Raw genomic sequence first — 19,777 nt, 5'->3', positions numbered from 1 at the left:
CTAAAGGAGAAGGTAGCCGACCTCTCACTTTTAGCTGTCTGTTGTCTTCACCTTCTGAAATGACAAACATCAGCTATAGCTAATGAACGATAAAACCTTGATAAACTTGCCAAAAGGTAAAAATGAAAGTGTAGGCTGATTTGCTCTCTTTGATCTGGTGTTTGTTCTGTTTTGTTGGACATAGAAGCACCACTTCATAATTTTTTTAGAAGTTTAAAAAGATTAGTAGAGTGGTCTTATCGCAATGGAAACCTTGTCGCTAATAGTATCATGCCAGTCATCACAATCCCTCAGTTTATCATTACATGGAAATGATTGAAAGTTCTGTCAACTTTTTGTATTCCTCGAAACAACGCCCACCCGTGTCCTTCCCCATCAACTCTCCTCTTACTCAGGATGCAGCACAATTACTGCCCCATTATAATTGGCAGCAAATATGATGTTGTACAATCGCCCGTATATTGTGCGTCTGCTTCTCGCATGTTCCCGGAGAAAGGGGGGAAACGGGCTGTTGGCATCTCTATCCTGATAATTAGGCCAAGCCACCTGCTGAAGAAGCTGTTACCAGCTGCTGTCAAAGAGTCCCCAACCTCTCTGTGCTCCTCGTCTTCAATAGAGCAGCTGCGACTCTCCATCAGAGAGATGTACACGCTCTGGTCTTTTGCCCTTTCTCCTCCATGCCGCCATCCTACCACCCGACTGCCCAACAATGGAGACTGTGGGTCGCTGCGTCTCGGCTCCGAAGCAAACATCAGAAGCAGGATTACAAACAGATCACTGTAGCAGGGCAGAAAGACAAGCCTCCGCTCTGTTACAGTAACTCCTACCCGCCCCGTCTCTCCGTCCTTCTCGCCCCTCTGTCTCCGACTCTGCTGGCCCGGTGTTTACAGCGCTGGCAGTCTGCTTCCAGCGTCGCATCACTGCCCTGTTTGAAAACATGCCCAGTCTGTTTATGTAATCTTATGGCACAGAAAAGAACATCGTTATTATTGTAATAGCAGTCAAAGCATGCAATACTGTAATATTTCAAAACCGCTAGCCTAGCACAGAAAGGAACTGGCAGCGTTGATGCACATGAAAAAGCCAATCATTTTAATGACGTGTGCCGTTTACTAACAATGAAGATCATTTTGTTAATTAGGAGTGTGGATTTAAATCTGTCGGACATGAAACAAAAACAAATGGACTTTCAGTTGGAGTGCACAAGTACTGATGCCATTCAGGTTAATGAGGGCTTTTACAGCTTCCTGGAATAGTTGGCTGTGTGATGACACAAGGTTAATGAGACTCAAAGATTAAGCTACTGCATGTCAGGTTAAAGTAGCCTAATGCCACTGATCTACAAGGTAGAAGAAGAGCCCGATTACAGGCCGCCTGAGCACAACGCAAATGCATGGTGCATGTTTAGATTAGCTACATTCATTTGACTAGCAAAGTAGAGTAAGAAACAATACACCAACTTTTTACGGCAATGTTTTCAACAAAAATGTTTTTTTACCACTAAAATATATAAGATATAATATGCCGTAGTGAGACAGCATGCACAATACCAGCACCCTTAAATTGAAGCGGTTAAATAAAAACAAATTGCCTAAAAACAGCTATTACTCGTCTCAGGGCTGTAGGCGTGTACAGATGGTGCTTGAGTAATATCTCCTTGACTCTCCTGTCAGACAGATTACACATTTATCATCCTGGTTACTACACAGTCTGCTGGTAAGATCAGGAGTGTGGAAATCTTCATGAAGTATAACAGATAAAGGAAAAATGCAATGGATGCTTTTAAAACAATGATTCCCAATTGTTTAATTTCCCCTTACATCTGTTAGTTGACTTTCTCCTGCTTTTATTATTATCAAGATCTAAGTGTTGCCCTCCAGTATTGAACATGAGGAAACACACACAGGATATTGACACACATATACAGAGTGTGTTTTTTTCTAAAGTTTAATATGATGGCTTCAGTCCGTCTTATATAATGGAAGAGGGCCGGATGTTGATTTTTCCAGATAAAAAAAAAAACAACAACATTTATTCATGACAAAAACCCTTTTTCCCTTCTCCCTTCCCACTGCAGTGTGTTTTACTTAAAAGATTTTTCTCTGTATTGTCATCCAAAGAGTCATGGGATGTGGCAGCTTAGTCGTCGCATCATCTGAATTATAAAAGAGGGCAGAGATCTGTGGGGCACAGCAGATCTTCAGTCAGCATTCAGTGTTTGTCTTTTTTTTTACTTCAGATATAAAATGAATATGATAAAATAATGCAGAATAAAGTATTTGCATTATCAATTAATCAATGAGTCTTTGATATAAGTCCAAGGTAACATCTTTAAATGTCTTTTTTGTCTGACAGTCCAAAAAATGTACAATGATGTGAATCAACAACAAAAATCCTCACATTTGAGAAGCTGGGAACAGAAAACTATTTTTTGCTTAAAAGAATGAGTGAAGGAATTAATCCCTCGTAAAAATAGTTGCTGATTTTCTGTCCGACAAATTGATCAATCGATCAAATATATTTACCTCTTGTAAAAATATATTTTTTTTCTACTAAAAATAATTTTGTTGAACATATGTTAGGTTTTTAGCATTTTTAAATCCATGAAGGTTCAGCATATACAGTGCATTTTTAAGAACATAACATTCACACCAATTAAATATATAATTGGCATCTGTGTTTTGTCTTAAATCACGAAAGATGATGTGGTAAAAAACTATGTACAGCATTCCCAGTGAAAGTTACTTGACTGTCCTGCTATTTAGGAATAATTTGGTTTTAAGTAGTCTAGACTCATATCAGGAGTCTAGGTGTGACGTAGTGAACCCTTCAGCGAGGCCTGACATTGACCTCCCATTTCAGGCCGTGACCTCTCGGAGGCTTAGATTGAGCCAGAGCTCAGCTTAACGGGACAGGGTGTTGAGGGGAAGAGAGCTGCTGAGAAGCCGGCGTGTTGTCCGGTCGCAGCCCGGTCGCTGCTCTGCAGTAAACCCGACTACTTCAACCTGACGGTCAGAATGCTAATAGTTAAAGACATGTCCTCAGGCTGCACCTTTTTACACAGCATCCATTTGGCATCAGGGAAACACACGTCTACTCAAGTTAGAGGTTGACTAAACGAGAAGACGATGTTTTGATGTGAGCTTGCAGCCGGACGTGTACGGGGGGCTGGTTTCAAATTTTAGATGGTTTGACGTAAGCGGAAGTCAAAGCAGGATGATCCTGATGTAATGGCATTTGAATGTGAGTTGAGAGCCTACTTTAAGCTTGGGCTGGTTATTTAGGTCATTGCTGTGTAGAGCCAACAAGGTTACTATAGGGTACGGCTGACCAACAAACCATCTCAGGGTTTTGTTCCTGATCTGCAACAATAAATTGAGGATTAAGTAGTCGATCAACAGAGAAATTATCAATAGCTATTTTGAAAACCTCTTCAGTCAATTTTCAAGCCAAACGTCTGCTGTTTCCAGACACTCAAATGTGATCACGTTAATGATGAATTCAAATGTGATTTTTTTTTTATATATATATATATATATATATAATGTTTTGCATAGGAAAGGGAAGCTATATTCATTAAATATTACCTTAATTAACTGTATTCTGTAAGATGTTCTTTTTAAACGCCCAGTACAACCGCCTGCCTTCAGTGTGAATAATGTTGACGTTGATACTAAAAGCCACGCGGGTGGGCCGAGGCTTCATTTCCTGGGGAGAAAGCTGGTGTCTAATGCTGTTAGTAACTTATGGATCACTGAAGATTTAGTAGCCGTTAATATCCCCTGTACCTCATTTAAGTATATTTCACCTAAGACAGGGGTCAGCAACCTTTCTTAGCCAAAGAGCCATTTTGCCCTTTTTTCCACCAAAAGAAATTTGTCTGGAGCCGCAAAAGCTATTTGATATCACAGCTTATAAAGTTTTATATATAGTCATATTATATATACACACAATTATAGTTGGTTGTATTTATGAAATCATAGAACAAGACTAAAGACAATTGTTGACATTGTATTGCTATTTTACCTGTTTATAACTATCAAACTCTTATGAAGAGGAGAAAAAAAAGTCATGTGTCGGCTACATTAAGGGCCATTAAAAACACAACTATGCAGACCTTGAGTACTATCTATATTTGTGGCTCATGTGGTAAAGTGTTCGCCCTGTAATCACAAGGTAGCAGGTTCGATACCTGTCCTCTTCACGTGCGGTTTACATTTTAAAACTCATATATTTTGCTACGTTTACACTGAGCGTCCTCACTACAGACTTTTAGAGCACCGCAAACGGAGAAGGACGGATCCGTCTTTACTAGCGGACGCCTCACTGTCTCACGAGCTGCCACAGAACCAGCAGCAGTAGTGGAGTTTGGAGTCTTGATCCACTTCCTGAAATTATATTTAGTTTGCTCAGTTTGCTGCAGCAGTTGAGGAATCGCTCTTCTGCAGCTTGATGCTTTTTAGCAGATACTGTGTGTTTTTTTTGGAAGAGTCTTTCAACATTACATGTTTTGTTGTTTGCTAACTTCTCGCCACATATCCACAGACAGGTCAGCAGCATCGTTGGCAGTGAAAGCAAATGAATACGTCCACGCAGAATTAAACTACTTTTCTCCGGGACTTTTTTTAATTTAAATTTTCCGTTGATAGTTTAGCGATTGCGGAGCTCTGTGAATCACGAGTAGCCACCTGCAGGGAAAGAGTCTTGACAGCTACATGACAGGATGTGATGCACATTTTAATTAAAGAAATATTTAAACATTTATTTTTATTTTCAGTGACCCAATATCACCTCAAACTCCAAGATAAGAGGAATTCCCTTTAAAAGATTTTCCACTGAGCAAAAAAAAAAGAAGAATAAAATAAAAACGTGTTATTTATTTTTTTTGGTCAAAGCCTCAGAGAGCCGCAACAGACGGGCTAAAGAGCCGCATGGGGCTCCGGAGCCGCGGGTTGCCGACCCCTGACCTAAGAGGAGGCCTTTGCATGACTTTTACATATTTATTAATAATCCTGCAGGCATTTACTTAGCAGCTGTTTGCAGGAATTGATCATCATCACATGTACATAATATAAAGTCGATCTTGTTTAATCTCAGGAAGGAGATTGTTTTAATTCAGGCTAGCTCCTTTTCCTCTCAGCAAGTTTGTTTTTGCTGTTGTTCGCAGGTTCACATCATCAGGGAGTCGCTGTGCAACCGTCTGCAGGATTAGGGTGTTAGTAGTACCGTCCAAGCAAAGAGGAAAAGGAAATTGTGCTTCAGTAAGATATTGTTTGAAACATGTAAAATAGGAATTTTGTCAGTTCCATGAAGAGTGCCTGAAGACAAATTACTTTGAGATTGAGATCAAATGTGAGCAAAAAAGGTGAAAAGACTACAAATGAAATGGGACAAAACTTTAAAGGAGCCAACATCATGCAGGTGTTTAGCAGAGTCTCACTGTGTTATTTGCAGATAGAGTGGGCAGTAATGTGAGAGCCACTGATTATGTCATTGCATGCTTGAATAGCTTCTTACTTATGAATGAAGTACTAAGACCTGATATCTTATTGCACTTTCTAATGACATTTTAGTGAGAAACTGCAGCAGGTTGTGAGTGATGAGAACTGGGACACGAGCTGGTTAGAAAAAGTCGCTATTGGACACACGATTAATATTGACCTATTAAAATAAACCCACAGACCAAAAAGGTACGAGACATCTCGGAATATCTCAGTTCAGACCAGCACATACAACATCTCACGCGTGTTTAAAAAAAGGGTATTTTTTTACTTTTTATGCCACTACATACAACATCAATGCTGGTAATTTAACTGTGTCCTCCTGTGACAACGGAGCATTGATTGACAACTTTACGACAACCAATCACTTTGATTGCTTGTGGAAATTGTAAATCCTGGACGTTTTGTCGTAGTGCAGAATTCCATGCATATTTACTGCCTAGCTTGTAGTCCGTAGTCGAGCTAAAGTGGCAGGGTGGTGTGTTTGTTCAGAACAATTGAAGGTGGAGCAAAAATGCAACCATTTATCAATACACATTATAAGATGTGCCAAAAGTTGGGTGACTCACTCATCACAGTCCGAGCATGCGGCCATGCCCACCAATCAAACTACCTCAGCTTCTTCTCCTTCATCAACAGAGAACACCAGCTCACAATAACTAACAACAACGCATGTATTATAATAACTGGATGCAATCTAACTGCATCAATGAAAAACTTAATTTCCCTCATTCTCATTAATTCACAACAGACCAAATGGCTGTTAAACCACAGATAAGAAGCTATGAACCTTGTGTTTAGTAGAATAGCCATTAACTTATTAAATCATTAACTTTTAAGCAATATCAATGTATACCACCGAGCAATATCAATACATATTTTTTATGTGAAATAATGTAAACCAAACCATTTCAGTCAGTTCATATCTTATATTCGTTTTTAAGGTTAACTTATTTCTTTGAACTTTTATTGTTTGATTTATTATTTATTATATTTATCACAGATGCCTTTAGCTTTTTAACTTTGCGGTTGTACTACTGCAAATATCCCCGCTGTGGGACAAATGAAGGAAATTCTTATTTTATCTTATCTTAAACGCAGTCCAGAAAAGATTAAACACAGTCCAGAAAAGATCGAGTAGTTATTGTGCGTACCGGGGAACGACTGCGTGCTGCTTTTGTGCAGTTGATGAGAGAAGAGGAAGCGAGTTGCCAGGAACACAAGGATAGTTGTTAGGTGTGGCGCATGACTTAAGGTGTGTCTCAATCCTTTGTGTAACTTCCAGCGTGAGTGATGCCACCCGTTGAAGTACAACGGACATGCAGGAAACGGACTGTGCTCAGTCCGACTTCTCTGGTCTGCTTTGAGTGTTTCTCCCGAGTCTCTTCAATCTAAAATTGTCTTCACGCTTTTACACAGAGGATGTTATGGCCTGATGTACGGCCGAGGAGGAAGACAGAGCTTTTGTTTGAAAGCTCTTTAAATTGTGTGCTCTTAAAACTTTACAGTAACCTTGAAATCTTGTGTAGGTCTTGTGTCTGCGTTATGCACTTCTTCCATCCCGAGACTCTTTGTGTTCTTGCTCTCAATTGACCTTCTGACCTAAACTCATGTTTGGACATAGAGATGAACAGCTGAGACACGGGCTTTACCTTTTAGTGGTCGTTTAGCTCACTCAGTTTCAGTCTGGCCCCTCGTGAAAGTGGCACACGCTGTTGTTTGGCCTCCAACATTGCATTCCCTCTGCTCTTATTTAGCTCAGGGGATTACTCAGCCAACTTGGGCAGGATTACACTTTGTACAGTGAGAGCATGAAATAAACTGAGGAGGGCACAGGCTTAATGTTTCTGACATTTCGATTACCATGAGCGTTTCTGTTGGATAACAATATCAACCCTGCTCTGACTGTCGAAAGAAATATAACTTTGGGTCAAGGGTTTTCTAAATGCCAATTATCTTTGTAGAGAACGTCTGTGTGGAGTGGCATTAAATCAGCCTCTAGCTGGGTTTCACCTGGCTCCACATTCGTCTCTGGAGTGATTTTAAGAAGAGTGCAGCCCAGCCTGTCACAGTTATCATACCCTCTATTATGGCTTAATCTTTGCATCGTGTTTTGGCTGAGCCAACACAAAAGGCCAGAAGCTGGAGATGCTTGTATGTGGCCACATATTTAACAAAAATAACTAAATGATCAGTGCGGTGTCGTAGGCAGATAAAAGGCAAACGAGAGCCTTTCTGGTAAACTCCTCCGTCCTTCCGGAGCGGTGGCTTTGGCTCAGTGGTAGAGCAGGGTCGTCCTTCAATCAGAGCATCGGTGGTTCCAACACCCCCCCCCCCCCCCCCCCCCCCCCTAGAAAAGTGCAATACAAGTATTTAGCATATTTCTGTGGAAACGCTCTTCAAGTGGGAAGATGCATAGCGTGACGTCAAGGAACTTCCACTTGTGCTAAACCACAAGGGCTTCATGTGAAATGATCTACAGTTTGCACAATATACAAAAGCGTCCCCTGTGTGTTCTTTTTAATGAATGCGTTGGTGTTTGTATATTCTACATTTACATTGAGTCAACTTCTCAAAGTATCAAGAATATGGGATGCATTTGTGGGTAAATTAATATCCGGAAAAGGACAAGCCCCATGGACGGTAGCTTTCCCAGCTTTTTCTATTGGTCTCTAAACAAATTAGAGGGAAAGAAAAACAATAGAGCGGAGCTTTGTTATTGAATTACATCTGACATGCTCCCCTGAGAGTATAATTCACAGGATACTAAAAGGCTTGGGCGAACAGCAACATGAACAAATTAGTTTGTTTTGTACTTATCGTGCAACAGGACCGTTGGAAGGGAAAGGGATTTTGAGGCTTTTTAGAAAAGCAGTGTGTTACAAAGATTACCCACGACTGCGGTCGTGTATGGTCCTTCATGGTGATTTAATGTGCTTAACTTTTTTTCTTCAGCTTAATCCTGTCGCCACAAATATGAAATACAGCCTTTTTCGGATTGTGCAGGCACACAGTTGTCTTTTTATCTGAGACCTGAGTGCAAAGGTTGGTTATTTAAAATATGATACGGAGAAAGAATAATTGCAGTACTGGTGGCCAGTAGAAGTTTGTAATAACATAACCAAACTTATCAGTGTGTGACCATGTAATAGATTAGTGATCTCCACCACGTGCGCTGTGCCACAATGTTATCATCAAGAAGCCAGCGTTTCTTAGAGCAACCAGAGGTTGGCACGGATGTCTCTGGAAGCATTTATACACTCGGTGGTCGTGGATCCGCGGGCTAGCTGAGCAGTCGTCTCCTGCAAGGTGATTTCACTAACTGAATTTCCTCTTTGAGGTTTCCTGTGGTGAAAGAAATTGTGATGTTGTTGCTATGAGAAGAAAACACCCAGTTTCTAAGGAAACACTCCAAACTGAGAGTGCCGAGGCCTCATTTGCAGCACCACAGGCAAATGTGCTGTACACACAGGGACTGCAGCCCTCCTTCCTGAAAGTGCTGGTAAACTGCACAGTTTCATAGGTGTCGAGTGAACACTCCCCAATGTGCCACAACAGCTCTTTCCTGTGTGTTTGTGGGTGTGAATCCCTCTCTGTCTGTGTATATATAAGGTGGTTAAACACTGTTTAGTTGAGCTTAGTTGTTTTAAACTTTGATTTCAGACTTTCATTCGGACTGAAAGAAGAGGAAATTGTATTTATTTTCATACTACAAAGAAAACACTGGCGCCTCATAGACACATATTTGTATCTTTGTTCATTTCCGTCCTGGCCTGACTGTCAACCGCGAAGATGTTTCAGCTGTTTATGTAAAAAAAAAAAAAAAAAAAATCCCAACATGAAAGCTCTTTTCCTTTTTTGTTTTACTCCTCGTCTTGCCTAAATTAGTCTGTTTATACAACATTATAGGGAGGGAGCTGCACCTAACAAATCTGTGAACCATTTCCTTTATGTGAAGAATAAACTATGGTGTGAATGACGCAACAATTATGTGAATGAGTCGACTCCCTTCCTATGTGTGTGGTCAAGGCGGGAAACAGACCGTCCCTTCATTCTCAGCACTAGCCGAGTCCTACAGAGCTCAGTCACAGTTTCCGCGTTTGTTCATTAAGTGGCTGCTCCTGGCATTCAAACAACATCTCACTAGAGGCTCTGTGCTGATAGCAGCAATGCGCAGGTCAACCTGCAGCCAGTAAAACAGGATGTTTCTGATGCGGCGGGGCCGGAGGAGGAAGTGGAGAAGCACAGATGGTTTTATTGCATTTTTGATGCCTAATCTCTAGCTAGCGTTGCCGTTTTTTTTGTTAGACGCGAACTAAGAACAAGATCTATTTTGTCGTTGTGTGCCATATACAGTGCAGACTGATAATACCTCAGATCCCAGGACATACAGTCAGGGAGACTGACTCTTCCAAATTGCGTTTTGAGGCTTCATTGTCTGCCTGCAGTCTGGAGTCACAGCGCCATACTCTCACCCCGCTGACAGCGCTCTAATGAGGATTTTAAAATCAAGCTCCACGTTTTGGCTCCAGCTGCCCGCTGGAGCAGATTGGGAAGAAACAGCTGGTTTCTGTTGTCGGGCGTCGTCCTCGCAGTGTGGGCTCGTATCAGTGTGTGCAGTGCATTACCCTGCGAGGGTGAGAAGGCTGAGCCATGTGATCATAACGTGTACAGCCACTGCTCGCCGCAGCCGCTGCACTAGCCTTGTGGTTTTAACTGGCTGATTTGATCTTTCATGAGAACCAAAATGTTTCCCCGTCTGCTGTCTTGCTTCACACTTTACCTCCTGGAAAATGCCACATAAACATAGACCTGAAATTAAGCTAAAATATAAAATGATATAAACACAACAAAACTCGATATAAATCATAAACACAGTAGGCATTACATTTCTTTTCGCAATATAACGGTATGTGCAAAAGGTGACAATATTTATTGAAATCATCCGGCATGGTGACATGGATTGCAGTTCACGAGAGCGGGTCGTCCTTTAATCAATCCCCCGTTTCTCCTGTCCACATTTTGACTGTTCCTGAAGACACTGAACCCCAAGTTGCTCCCCAAGCACTTCACAGCCGCCCACTCCTCCTGATGCGTAGGATGGGTTAGAGGCAAAGGTCAAATATCATGTATGTCATATAGGTGGCAATGTTTTTTTTTTTTAACAAATTATCCTTTTTTCTATATGAGAAGGGTTTTAGAGCATTACAAATAGCTTCTCTTGATTTTGGCTGGTAACCTTTCAGTTCAATATTCACAGCTGTTTTAATAAAACAGTACATTTTAGCATTTTTTTTTTTCAATATAATGTATAAATATGTCTTACTTGAAGTGGGAATTGACTAAAATAAGACCAAACAAACGAGTAACGTTGATGTTTGTTTCCGTGCAGGAATCCTCTTTTCTACTCTGGTGTTCGGGCCGGCCTGTGGTTTCATCCTTGGCTCCCTCTGCACCAAGTTCTACGTGGATGCTATCTTCATAGACACTGGTGAGTTAAATATTTCTCGTGTGCCCGTGCCTGTGTGCGTGAGTATTGACCTCTGCTGTTCCTCTCCACAGATAAGCTGGGCATCACTCCAGAAGACCCGCGTTGGATCGGGGCCTGGTGGGCCGGCTTCCTCCTGTGTGGTGCCTTACTCTTCTGCTCCGCTCTCTTCATGTTTGGTTTCCCTCAGTCACTTCCGACCAGCGAGAGAGATGAGGGGGCTGACAGTGAGCAGGTTATGCTCCCTCCCTCTCCGAGTGCAAGCTATGAGACTCCAAAGCCCAGCAATGGGGTTGCGCGCAACCACGAGCCTGCGAACAGCCCCACCTGCTGTCAGCAACTCAGGGGTGAGTGTGCAAGATCCAGTGTAGCGCTGTAATGCAAGGAAAATACATGACACATATTGATTCATTTATTAGATATATATTTTAAAATGTGAATAACACTAAAATGCTAAACTAAGTAAAAAAGTAGTGATACTTCAATGAAAAGTACTCCATCACAAGTTAAGTACTGCCCTGGAAACGATGCTCAAGTAGAAGTACGATCAGCAAAATTACTCATTATGCAGATTGTCCAAAAGTAGCAAAGAAAAACATTGAATGCCTGAATAATCCATCAAGTTATTGGTTCATTATAATATTATATATTAGTATTAGGTTATTTGATTGCTAAAATAGTTTAATAATATTAGATTAGCCGGTGCCAAAACAGACTCAAAGGCAACAAGAAGATCCTGTCTGTCCTGCTGACCAACATGCTAGTATATTAATTTCCATTCTTTTATTTCTTTACGACTAGTGATCCCCAAGGTGACCAAGCACCTCCTGTCAAACCCCGTGTTCACCTGCATCGTCCTGGCGGCCTGTATGGAGATCGCGGTCGTGGCTGGCTTCGCAGCCTTTCTGGGGAAATACCTCGAGCAGCAGTTTAACCTCACCACATCCTCAGCGAATCAGCTGTTAGGTCTGTGTCCAGAGCAAACAGTCATGAGCGTGCACATAGTATGTGCAGTTTACCAGCATAATAAACAGGTTGAACTTTATTTTCAAGGTATGACAGCCATTCCATGCGCATGTCTGGGGATCTTCATGGGCGGTCTGCTGGTGAAGAAGCTGAACTTGTCGGCACTGGGAGCCATCCGCATGGCCATGCTGGTCAACCTGATCTCCACAGCGTGCTACGTCTCCTTCCTGTTCCTGGGCTGCGACACCGGCCCCGTCGCAGGAGTGACAGTCACATACGGCAACGAGTAAGAGAGAGGCCGGATAGATGGCAGCCATTTGTATTAAACACTAAAGAGAGGTTAATGCAGTACACATATATATCTGAGGGGTTGGGAGATGAGGAAAGCTCAAAAACAACATTATTATTCTAAATTGTATTGATTAATTTGGCTTACAAGACACATGACCAGTCATTACAAAAAGAAAATGTCCGAACATTCCATTTCCATAACAAGAAGATCTTATTATAATGGATATAGTGGTACCTGTCTTTTCTATAAATCTTCTCATTAAAGAGTCAATTCAACACTTTGCCTTCAAACAACCAAAAGAAATCCAGATTTGTAAAATGGATTTGTTCAAACAAATGATGCCTCTAAGGGCCAGTGTGTAACATTTAAGTAGATTTATTGGCAGAAATTGAATATTATATTCACAACTATGTTTCCATGATGGGAACTAATCAAGAATGGCTGAGTTTTCATGATCTTAGAATGAGGGCTTAATGCATAGGTATGGAGCAGGTCCTTCTCACAGAGTTCACCATGTTGCAATGTTTCTACAGATTCAAGTTTCATTTTGAAGCTGTTTTTCTAACAACTAACCAATCGCATGCAGTTTGGATGTAAAATTAGATTAAACCGTTAATCCACACAAGGAAGTTAGTTAGGTTCATCTAGATTCAGTCAGATAAATGTAGACTATGTATAAGCAGTGGACTATAGATAATATGTAATTATTTGATTATATACCCTAAGCAATTTCAGGGAGTTTTTATTCCCTAGATTGTAAATTTGTGTCTTGTCATGGGGACCCAGTTATTTAATAAATAAACATGAGCAGTAAACAACGTTATAGCACTGAAAAGTAACACTGCTGCCAAGGTTAGAAGACTTTATTGGAGGTGAATTGCAAAGGGTCTAAATGTATAAATATAAATTCTTATCACTGAAGGTCATTGGAGTACAGTGGGCTTACTTTTTATTCAAACAACTTTGTGTCATCTCATGAAGTCTGTTAAAATAGTTTCTATTTAGAAAGTGGCCTTGTGTTCCTCCGTGTTGCACAGACTGAATATGAATGTGACAGCCTTTCCTGAATCAGTCACTGGTCATATGATAAAGTTAACATGTTATGCAACAAGACATTAAATTAACTTTTATATTGATGAGTCATAATGAATTATACTTCTTGTAGCCTGTTTTTGTCTAGAGCTAGAAATTGTTTGAAATGTTCTAATTAGTGGTGATGTAATAATATCTGATGCAGATACCCCCAAAAAATGACAGGAATTCTTGGGTTCTAGTTGCTAGTAAAATAAGGTATTTTGGGGGGTTTTCTCACTCTTCTATAAAAAATACACTGAATATGTTTTGGATTTCGGCTGTTGGTCAAAAGAAAAAAGACAGCCGAAGACATTAAAGGCATTTCGGATAGATTTTTTGTGATGAATCAGTTAATGAAGAAGATAATGGGTAGATTAGTTGATAATGTTAGCTGCAGCCCTAATCACGCTCAATGCAGTGTATTAAACACCGTAGGCCTGAGCTGGAGGGTGGAAGGCAAGGCAAGGCGAGTTTATTTGTATAGCACATTTCAACAACAAGGTGATTCAAAGTGCTTCACATAAAACCATTAAAAGCATCAAAACGTAATGCAGATTTAAAAACAGTTAAGAAAACATTAAAACAGTCAAAAAGCAAAATAAAAGTAAAAAAGGCAACATAAAAAATAAAAGTTGAATAAAAGTTGCAGTGCAGTTTAAGAAATAAAATGCAGTAGTGAGACGCAGTAATTGAATCTGGTTCAATTAAAGGCAGCAGCAAACAGAAAAGTCTTCAATGGGGACTTAAAGGAGCTGAGGGTCTCAGCAGACCTGCAGCTTTCAGGGACCTTGTTCCAGGAGAAGAGGAAGTATAACTAAGGGAGAATAACTGATGCTTTACACAGTATATATCCAAAAAGGACACATTTTACACACATGCATACATTATCACTCCATTACTATTGCAAAGTACAAATCTACGTGGTTATGTGTTACATGGAAACTTCTTGGACCAGTGGTTCCTTCCCCTTTGGATCACAGATCACTGAGCAAGTGATTAACCAGAGGCTGTTACAGATTAATTTTATTTTTGCACTGAAGAAAAACAAGAATTTCTCTACACCGTTGTGTTAGTGGGAAGTCTTCATGGACCCAGGGTGAATAGTATGCATTTTTTTTCTAGTAAGGAACATGTCCCATAGTTTAGATCTACATTAGGTCTCTTTGTAATGTCTGCCCCAATAAAAACACACTCGACTGGTTGTGAACCACATTTTGGTCTCTTCTTAAAAAGGTTTGATACGCAGCCACACAGTTGCCTTTATGTCTCGTTATTTCCATGTGAAAGCAGTATTTCCGTGTGTGTAGTGGGCCTGTAGAAGTGCGGACTTTAGGTCTTCACTACTCTTCGATTCGGTAGTCTGAACCCAGCCTGCTCAGGAGCAGGTTATCCGTGCCGTGCAGTTTCCATGGAGATGTTAAAAGTGAACCATAGTGTCACTGATAAAAAAAAAAGTGCTTCTTCGATTTAGTTTGTGCCACATACAGATATAGTTGGCCCTTACAGTTGGAGAGGATGCTCAGGTTTCTCTCTGTGTCTCTGTTCAGGACTCTGCGAGTGGGCGAGAAACCAGACGCTCCGTGCATCAGTCACTGCAACTGCTTCACCTCCTCCATCAGCCCCGTGTGCGGCTCCAACGGGGTCACCTACCTGTCTGCCTGCTTGGCCGGCTGCACCCAGACGGGCAACTCTCAGACCTCGTCCAACCTCGCCAAGGTTTTACCCTTTTAAGTCTTGTGGTAGCGATTAGTAACGGTAACCTTCTGAGTGTAACAGCAAATGAATTACAGATGATCTAAACGTTTCTTTGAACTTCTTAAAGTTCACAGTCCTGTCGTCAGCAATCGCATGTGGTTTTCACCAGATCAGATGCCGAATGCCGATTAGTGTCTTTAATAGATTTAAATCACATGCAGAAGAGACTTGATGCTGCAGCACTTTTATTTATTTATATGCAGATATAAAGTACAGGTCCCTTAATTGTGCTGAACTAACACCGGCTTTCCCTCCAAATAAGAAAAAGTATGCACATGTTTTCCCTGTAATTTGATTTCCTTGTTCTTTTTTTAAATGGTTCTTTGATGAAGCCTCGTATTCTTCTCTTCACAGAACCTGACGGGATGCGCTTGTGTATCATCCAAGAGTGAACTAGCCACAGCCGTTCCGGGGAAATGTCCAATGCCGGGCTGCCAGGAGTCTTTCCTCATCTTCCTTTGTGTGATCTGTGCCTGTAGCCTGGTCGGCGCCATGGCCCAGACACCCTCTGTTATCATCCTAATCAGGTATGTTTGATGTAAACGTATGAGTGTGTGCAGCCTTTGTGGATGTGTGTGTTCTTCCACCGAATCTAGTAACTACAACAAAACTGTGATTTATTTGCTTCCCGTGTAGGACTGTGAGCCCTGAGCTGAAATCGTATGCACTTGGAGTGTTGTTTCTTTTGCTGCGGCTCCTAGGTAAGGGCTTTTATCAGATAACGCATTCATTTCAGATACTATGCTAGACTATGTCTCAATACTCACACTTGGCTGATTTGCCGCAGTACCCGTTTAGATAGCCTCGTCACTCCCATCAACACACGCCTCAATCGACCTGAACATGCATTTGTTTTTCTAGTGCCATCAACTCTAATGCTGCTCGGTTGATCTGATTTGTCTCTGTGTGGGAATAAAACCAGCAAAGCAGTTCAGGTCGATCGAGGCCTGTATTAGTGGGAGGAGTAATGGAATTAAGGAAGACTAAATCGAGTTATCTAGAAATACATAGGTCTACTTTTACAGATCATAAAAGAGATATTATCTTTAATTATCTCTGCGTTTTGAGATGTGGAAGGAACGTACTTCTCAAATCATTGAAAAAAAAAGGATATTATATATTTGTGTTAAATATAACACACATAAATTCTCCTCCTTTTCCAAACTTTCTTTTGCATTTGTTGAAGGAATTTGAGATTTGAGAAAAACTTGCCATCTTGCCAAGAGTTAAAGGAAAATATTTACTTTCGAAAAGAGCCAGTGGTACCAATCTTATCATCTGAATATCTGTGTACCAAAGTGAATAAACATATCCCCAGCCCCAAAAACACTTTTCTATGAAAAATAATTTGAACATTGAACAAGACAAATCCAGAAAAGAGAGGGGATAAAAGGTCACCTAGTTATTTGATATTAACCCAAATTGCTCATAAATGTTATCTTTTGACGTTTTCTTGTGAAAAGAGTATGTGGGCTCAGTCCGTGTTTCTGTTGAACAGGATTCATCCCCCCTCCTCTGATATTTGGTGCTGGGATCGACTCCACTTGCCTGTTCTGGAGTTCAGACTGCGGCGATCGGGGCGCTTGCCTGCTGTACGACAACGTGGCTTACAGGCATCTGTACGTGAGCCTCGCCATCATCCTCAAGGGTGTCGCCTTCCTCCTCTACGCCACCACGTGGTATTGCTTACGCAGGAACTACAAGAAGTACATCAAAAGTAACGAGGGCTACATGACGCCGACCGAGTTCTACCCCTCTCTCACAGACGGCCCCAAAACAGTAGACAGAACAAAGTTTATATACAACCTAGAGAACCACGAGTTTTGTGAAAATATGGAGTCAGTTTTGTAGTTTGTTACGCAAGAAAAGGACAATGTGGACATTCATATTCTCTCAAAGGAATATTTTATTTAAATGTTCTTGAAAGAATCAAACAAATTGTTGTTTTTTTCGAGCAAGGTAATCTATTTAACGGCCCGTCACAGGCGGCGTTGCTCTCCACTGCGATCCGCATCCTCGGTAAACTTTCAAGGGTCCATTTTAGTCGTTTACGTATCAGCGAGGTGTTGTTACCGGTGAATTCCTGTGTTGACTCGGTGGTAGAGGACAGACTAAAGTACTGTCAGGCTCAGTCCTAGCTGATTAGTAGTGAATGGACATGACGCTATTATAACTAGTTGCCATATTGTTTTAGGCCTGTCATGATTCCAGTGTTCTGTGTGAATAATGACAGTTTCTTTCAGTCAGTGCACTGTGTGTTCTGTCTGTCACTCTCTCAAAAATGAGATTTATATGATAAGAAAAAACTAAAGTTGGACGGTTCTTCAGTTATCCATATTTAAAAGTTGCCAAGTGTTTACAAACTAATAGTTACGTTAATGCATTTGACTTCAATGCAGGAAGGTTTTCTGCAAGAAGAGAACAGAAGCACCCTGACTGGGTTGTTATAGTGGCCTACTAGATGTTTTACTGTCAAAGAGTTAAGTCTAGTACCTTACAGCAAGGTGGTGTTTTCATGTCATCGTGCACTGTTCAGTTCCTCGTTCTCTTGCTGGAACACAGCCACTGTTTTTGATACTGTTGAGACTAGACTGTGAAGTCTTGTCTCATAGATGCAAATGTGCAATTCAGAAATGATACATCCATGTTTATTACTCGTTTTGTTTCAAACTGCAGGTTTGTTTTTCATTATAGCGGTTTGTTTTATTTCCATATTTGTTCTTACATCTGCAGAGTTTATCCAGCCTAACACGTCTTAATAAGGGATTATTCAAATAAGAATGTTAATTATATTTTCTTTTGACTTTTGCACCTTGTAAAAGAGCTAACAAGAGTTTTGGACATTCAAGTAAAAGAGATTGGGAGTAATATATTAGTTTCATTAGGCCCAGAATGTTTTCTTAGATTGTTTTTGAAAGGACAGTATAAAATATATATATTATAATCTTCTAATTGTCTGAGATGTGTGTGTCTGATGTCACAGAAGATTTGGGACAATTCATAGCGAAGTAAAATATTATGTTGCATTGTTGGGGCAAACAAAAAATAACCTAGGCCTGTAATGTCTCGAATAGGGCTGCAAGATTTTATCGAAATATACTAATATGGCTACAATATCCACATTTTATTTGGCGCAATATTTGTAAGAGGCAAACCTGTGTCAAAATACAATTTCAAATTTGAATATTGTCGTGCTGCAGAGATGTCGTGACACAATAATCATTTTATCGTTTTTTTCAGCAAAGATGAGAATGATGATGTAAAAAATATAATTCCCACTAATATCACAAATTCTGTCGCGAGTGCAACATCAGTTAAAGTGATTACCGTAGATTTATTTTTCTAAATCGTGCAGCCCTTGTCTGGGATAAACAATACAGAAATACTACAGCGGGGTTTGTGTGTGTGCAAGGTCAAACCAAGTGAACACTCGAAGAACACACTGAATCTATTCCTGGACATGTATTTGAAGAACTCTTTAACGCAACTCGGCACACACTGTACGACCTGTTACCACGACCTGTTACCCTACTGATCGCTCTGCATTTCAAGTTTTGTCCCTTTTCTTACACTTTTTGTATGGCAACATATCATTTATTTTACTCTGGAAATAAATTATTTTTCAGAAAAGAAATTTGAATTTGAGTGTTTTTGCAGTGTGTCTTTGTCCAGCGTTTGGTTTATTTTGGCTTTATATGTCAAGAACCCACACAACTAACACATGTACACAAAACAAAGAATATCAAAACAAAAGACACAAATTCAGTCCAATCAGGACATAGCAGAAACAAAACAAGATTAATTTAAGTAAAGAAAACTATAATACAAAAAAAGAGGTGTTATGCATAAACCTCAAGTTACATTTTATGATGAATACTCCACTTTGATCTATTCTCCATATTGTATATAATTACTTTATTTTCTATCAAATCCTCTTTAAACCTTTAAACAAGTGTTGAGGCAAGAGCATAAAGGGAAGAGCATAAAGTTCAGTCTATTCACGGCTCATCACACATTCTCAATATTGTACTAAGTGCTCACTCTGTAAGATGAAAAATTTACCTGAAAAAAGATAGGAGCTCACAGACTTCTGATATTTCGATTCACATTGAAAACTTCTAGTGTATCTTTTATCATTCAGTCACTTCAGAAAAGAGCCACTGAGAATATTGAGAGATTGTAAAAGATCCATCTGGATTGTAATGCTTTTTTTTCAGACTGCTACTTTAAAAACTGCAGAACCCGCTTTTAATTTATTTATTTATATATATATATATATATATATATATATATATATATATATATATATATATTCTGTCAGGGCCATACTATAAGTATTTGGACTGTGACACAATTGTTCTTATTTTCCTCATTTCACAGATTAAAAAATTACGCAGTGCAGAATTTCAGCTTTTATTCAATGGATGTAACAAATATATTGCATTAACCGTTTAGGAATTACAACCCTTTTTACGGTCCCCTACATTTTCAGAGGTTCAATTGTAATTGGACAATTGTCTTACAAATGGTTTGATGGCGGGTGTGACCTGCTCCCTCCTTATTTCATGACAAATGAAGCCAATAGAAAGGTCTGGAGATGATTCAAAATGTTGACGTTGCATTTGGTAGCACGAGGACCAAAGAGGGGGCAATGCAAGTGAAGGAGGCCATTAAAAAAAAAAAAAAAAAGGCCATTGACAA

At 40.2% G+C, this 19,777-nt stretch overlaps 1 protein-coding gene across 1 annotated transcript in view; it reads left to right on the top strand.

Moving 5' to 3' along the window:
* The window catches only part of slco3a1a (solute carrier organic anion transporter family member 3A1a), a 33,099-nt gene extending 14,395 nt beyond the window's left edge, over nt 1-18,704 (top strand). The window contains exons 3-10 of the mRNA XM_079223475.1: nt 10,894-10,992; nt 11,064-11,336; nt 11,791-11,955; nt 12,043-12,241; nt 14,869-15,037; nt 15,431-15,603; nt 15,713-15,777; nt 16,575-18,704. Of these exons, the coding sequence (XP_079079601.1) occupies nt 10,894-10,992; nt 11,064-11,336; nt 11,791-11,955; nt 12,043-12,241; nt 14,869-15,037; nt 15,431-15,603; nt 15,713-15,777; nt 16,575-16,927 (1,496 nt within the window). The 3' untranslated portion in view covers nt 16,928-18,704. The remainder of the gene's footprint in view (nt 1-10,893; nt 10,993-11,063; nt 11,337-11,790; nt 11,956-12,042; nt 12,242-14,868; nt 15,038-15,430; nt 15,604-15,712; nt 15,778-16,574) is intronic.
* Nucleotides 18,705-19,777: the final 1,073 nt, after the last annotated feature.

This window comes from Taurulus bubalis (assembly GCF_910589615.1).
Source record: "Taurulus bubalis genome assembly, chromosome: 9".
In the NCBI taxonomy this organism is placed as follows: Eukaryota; Metazoa; Chordata; class Actinopteri; order Perciformes; family Cottidae; genus Taurulus; species Taurulus bubalis.
This window is presented reverse-complemented; position numbering and strand designations above follow the sequence as displayed.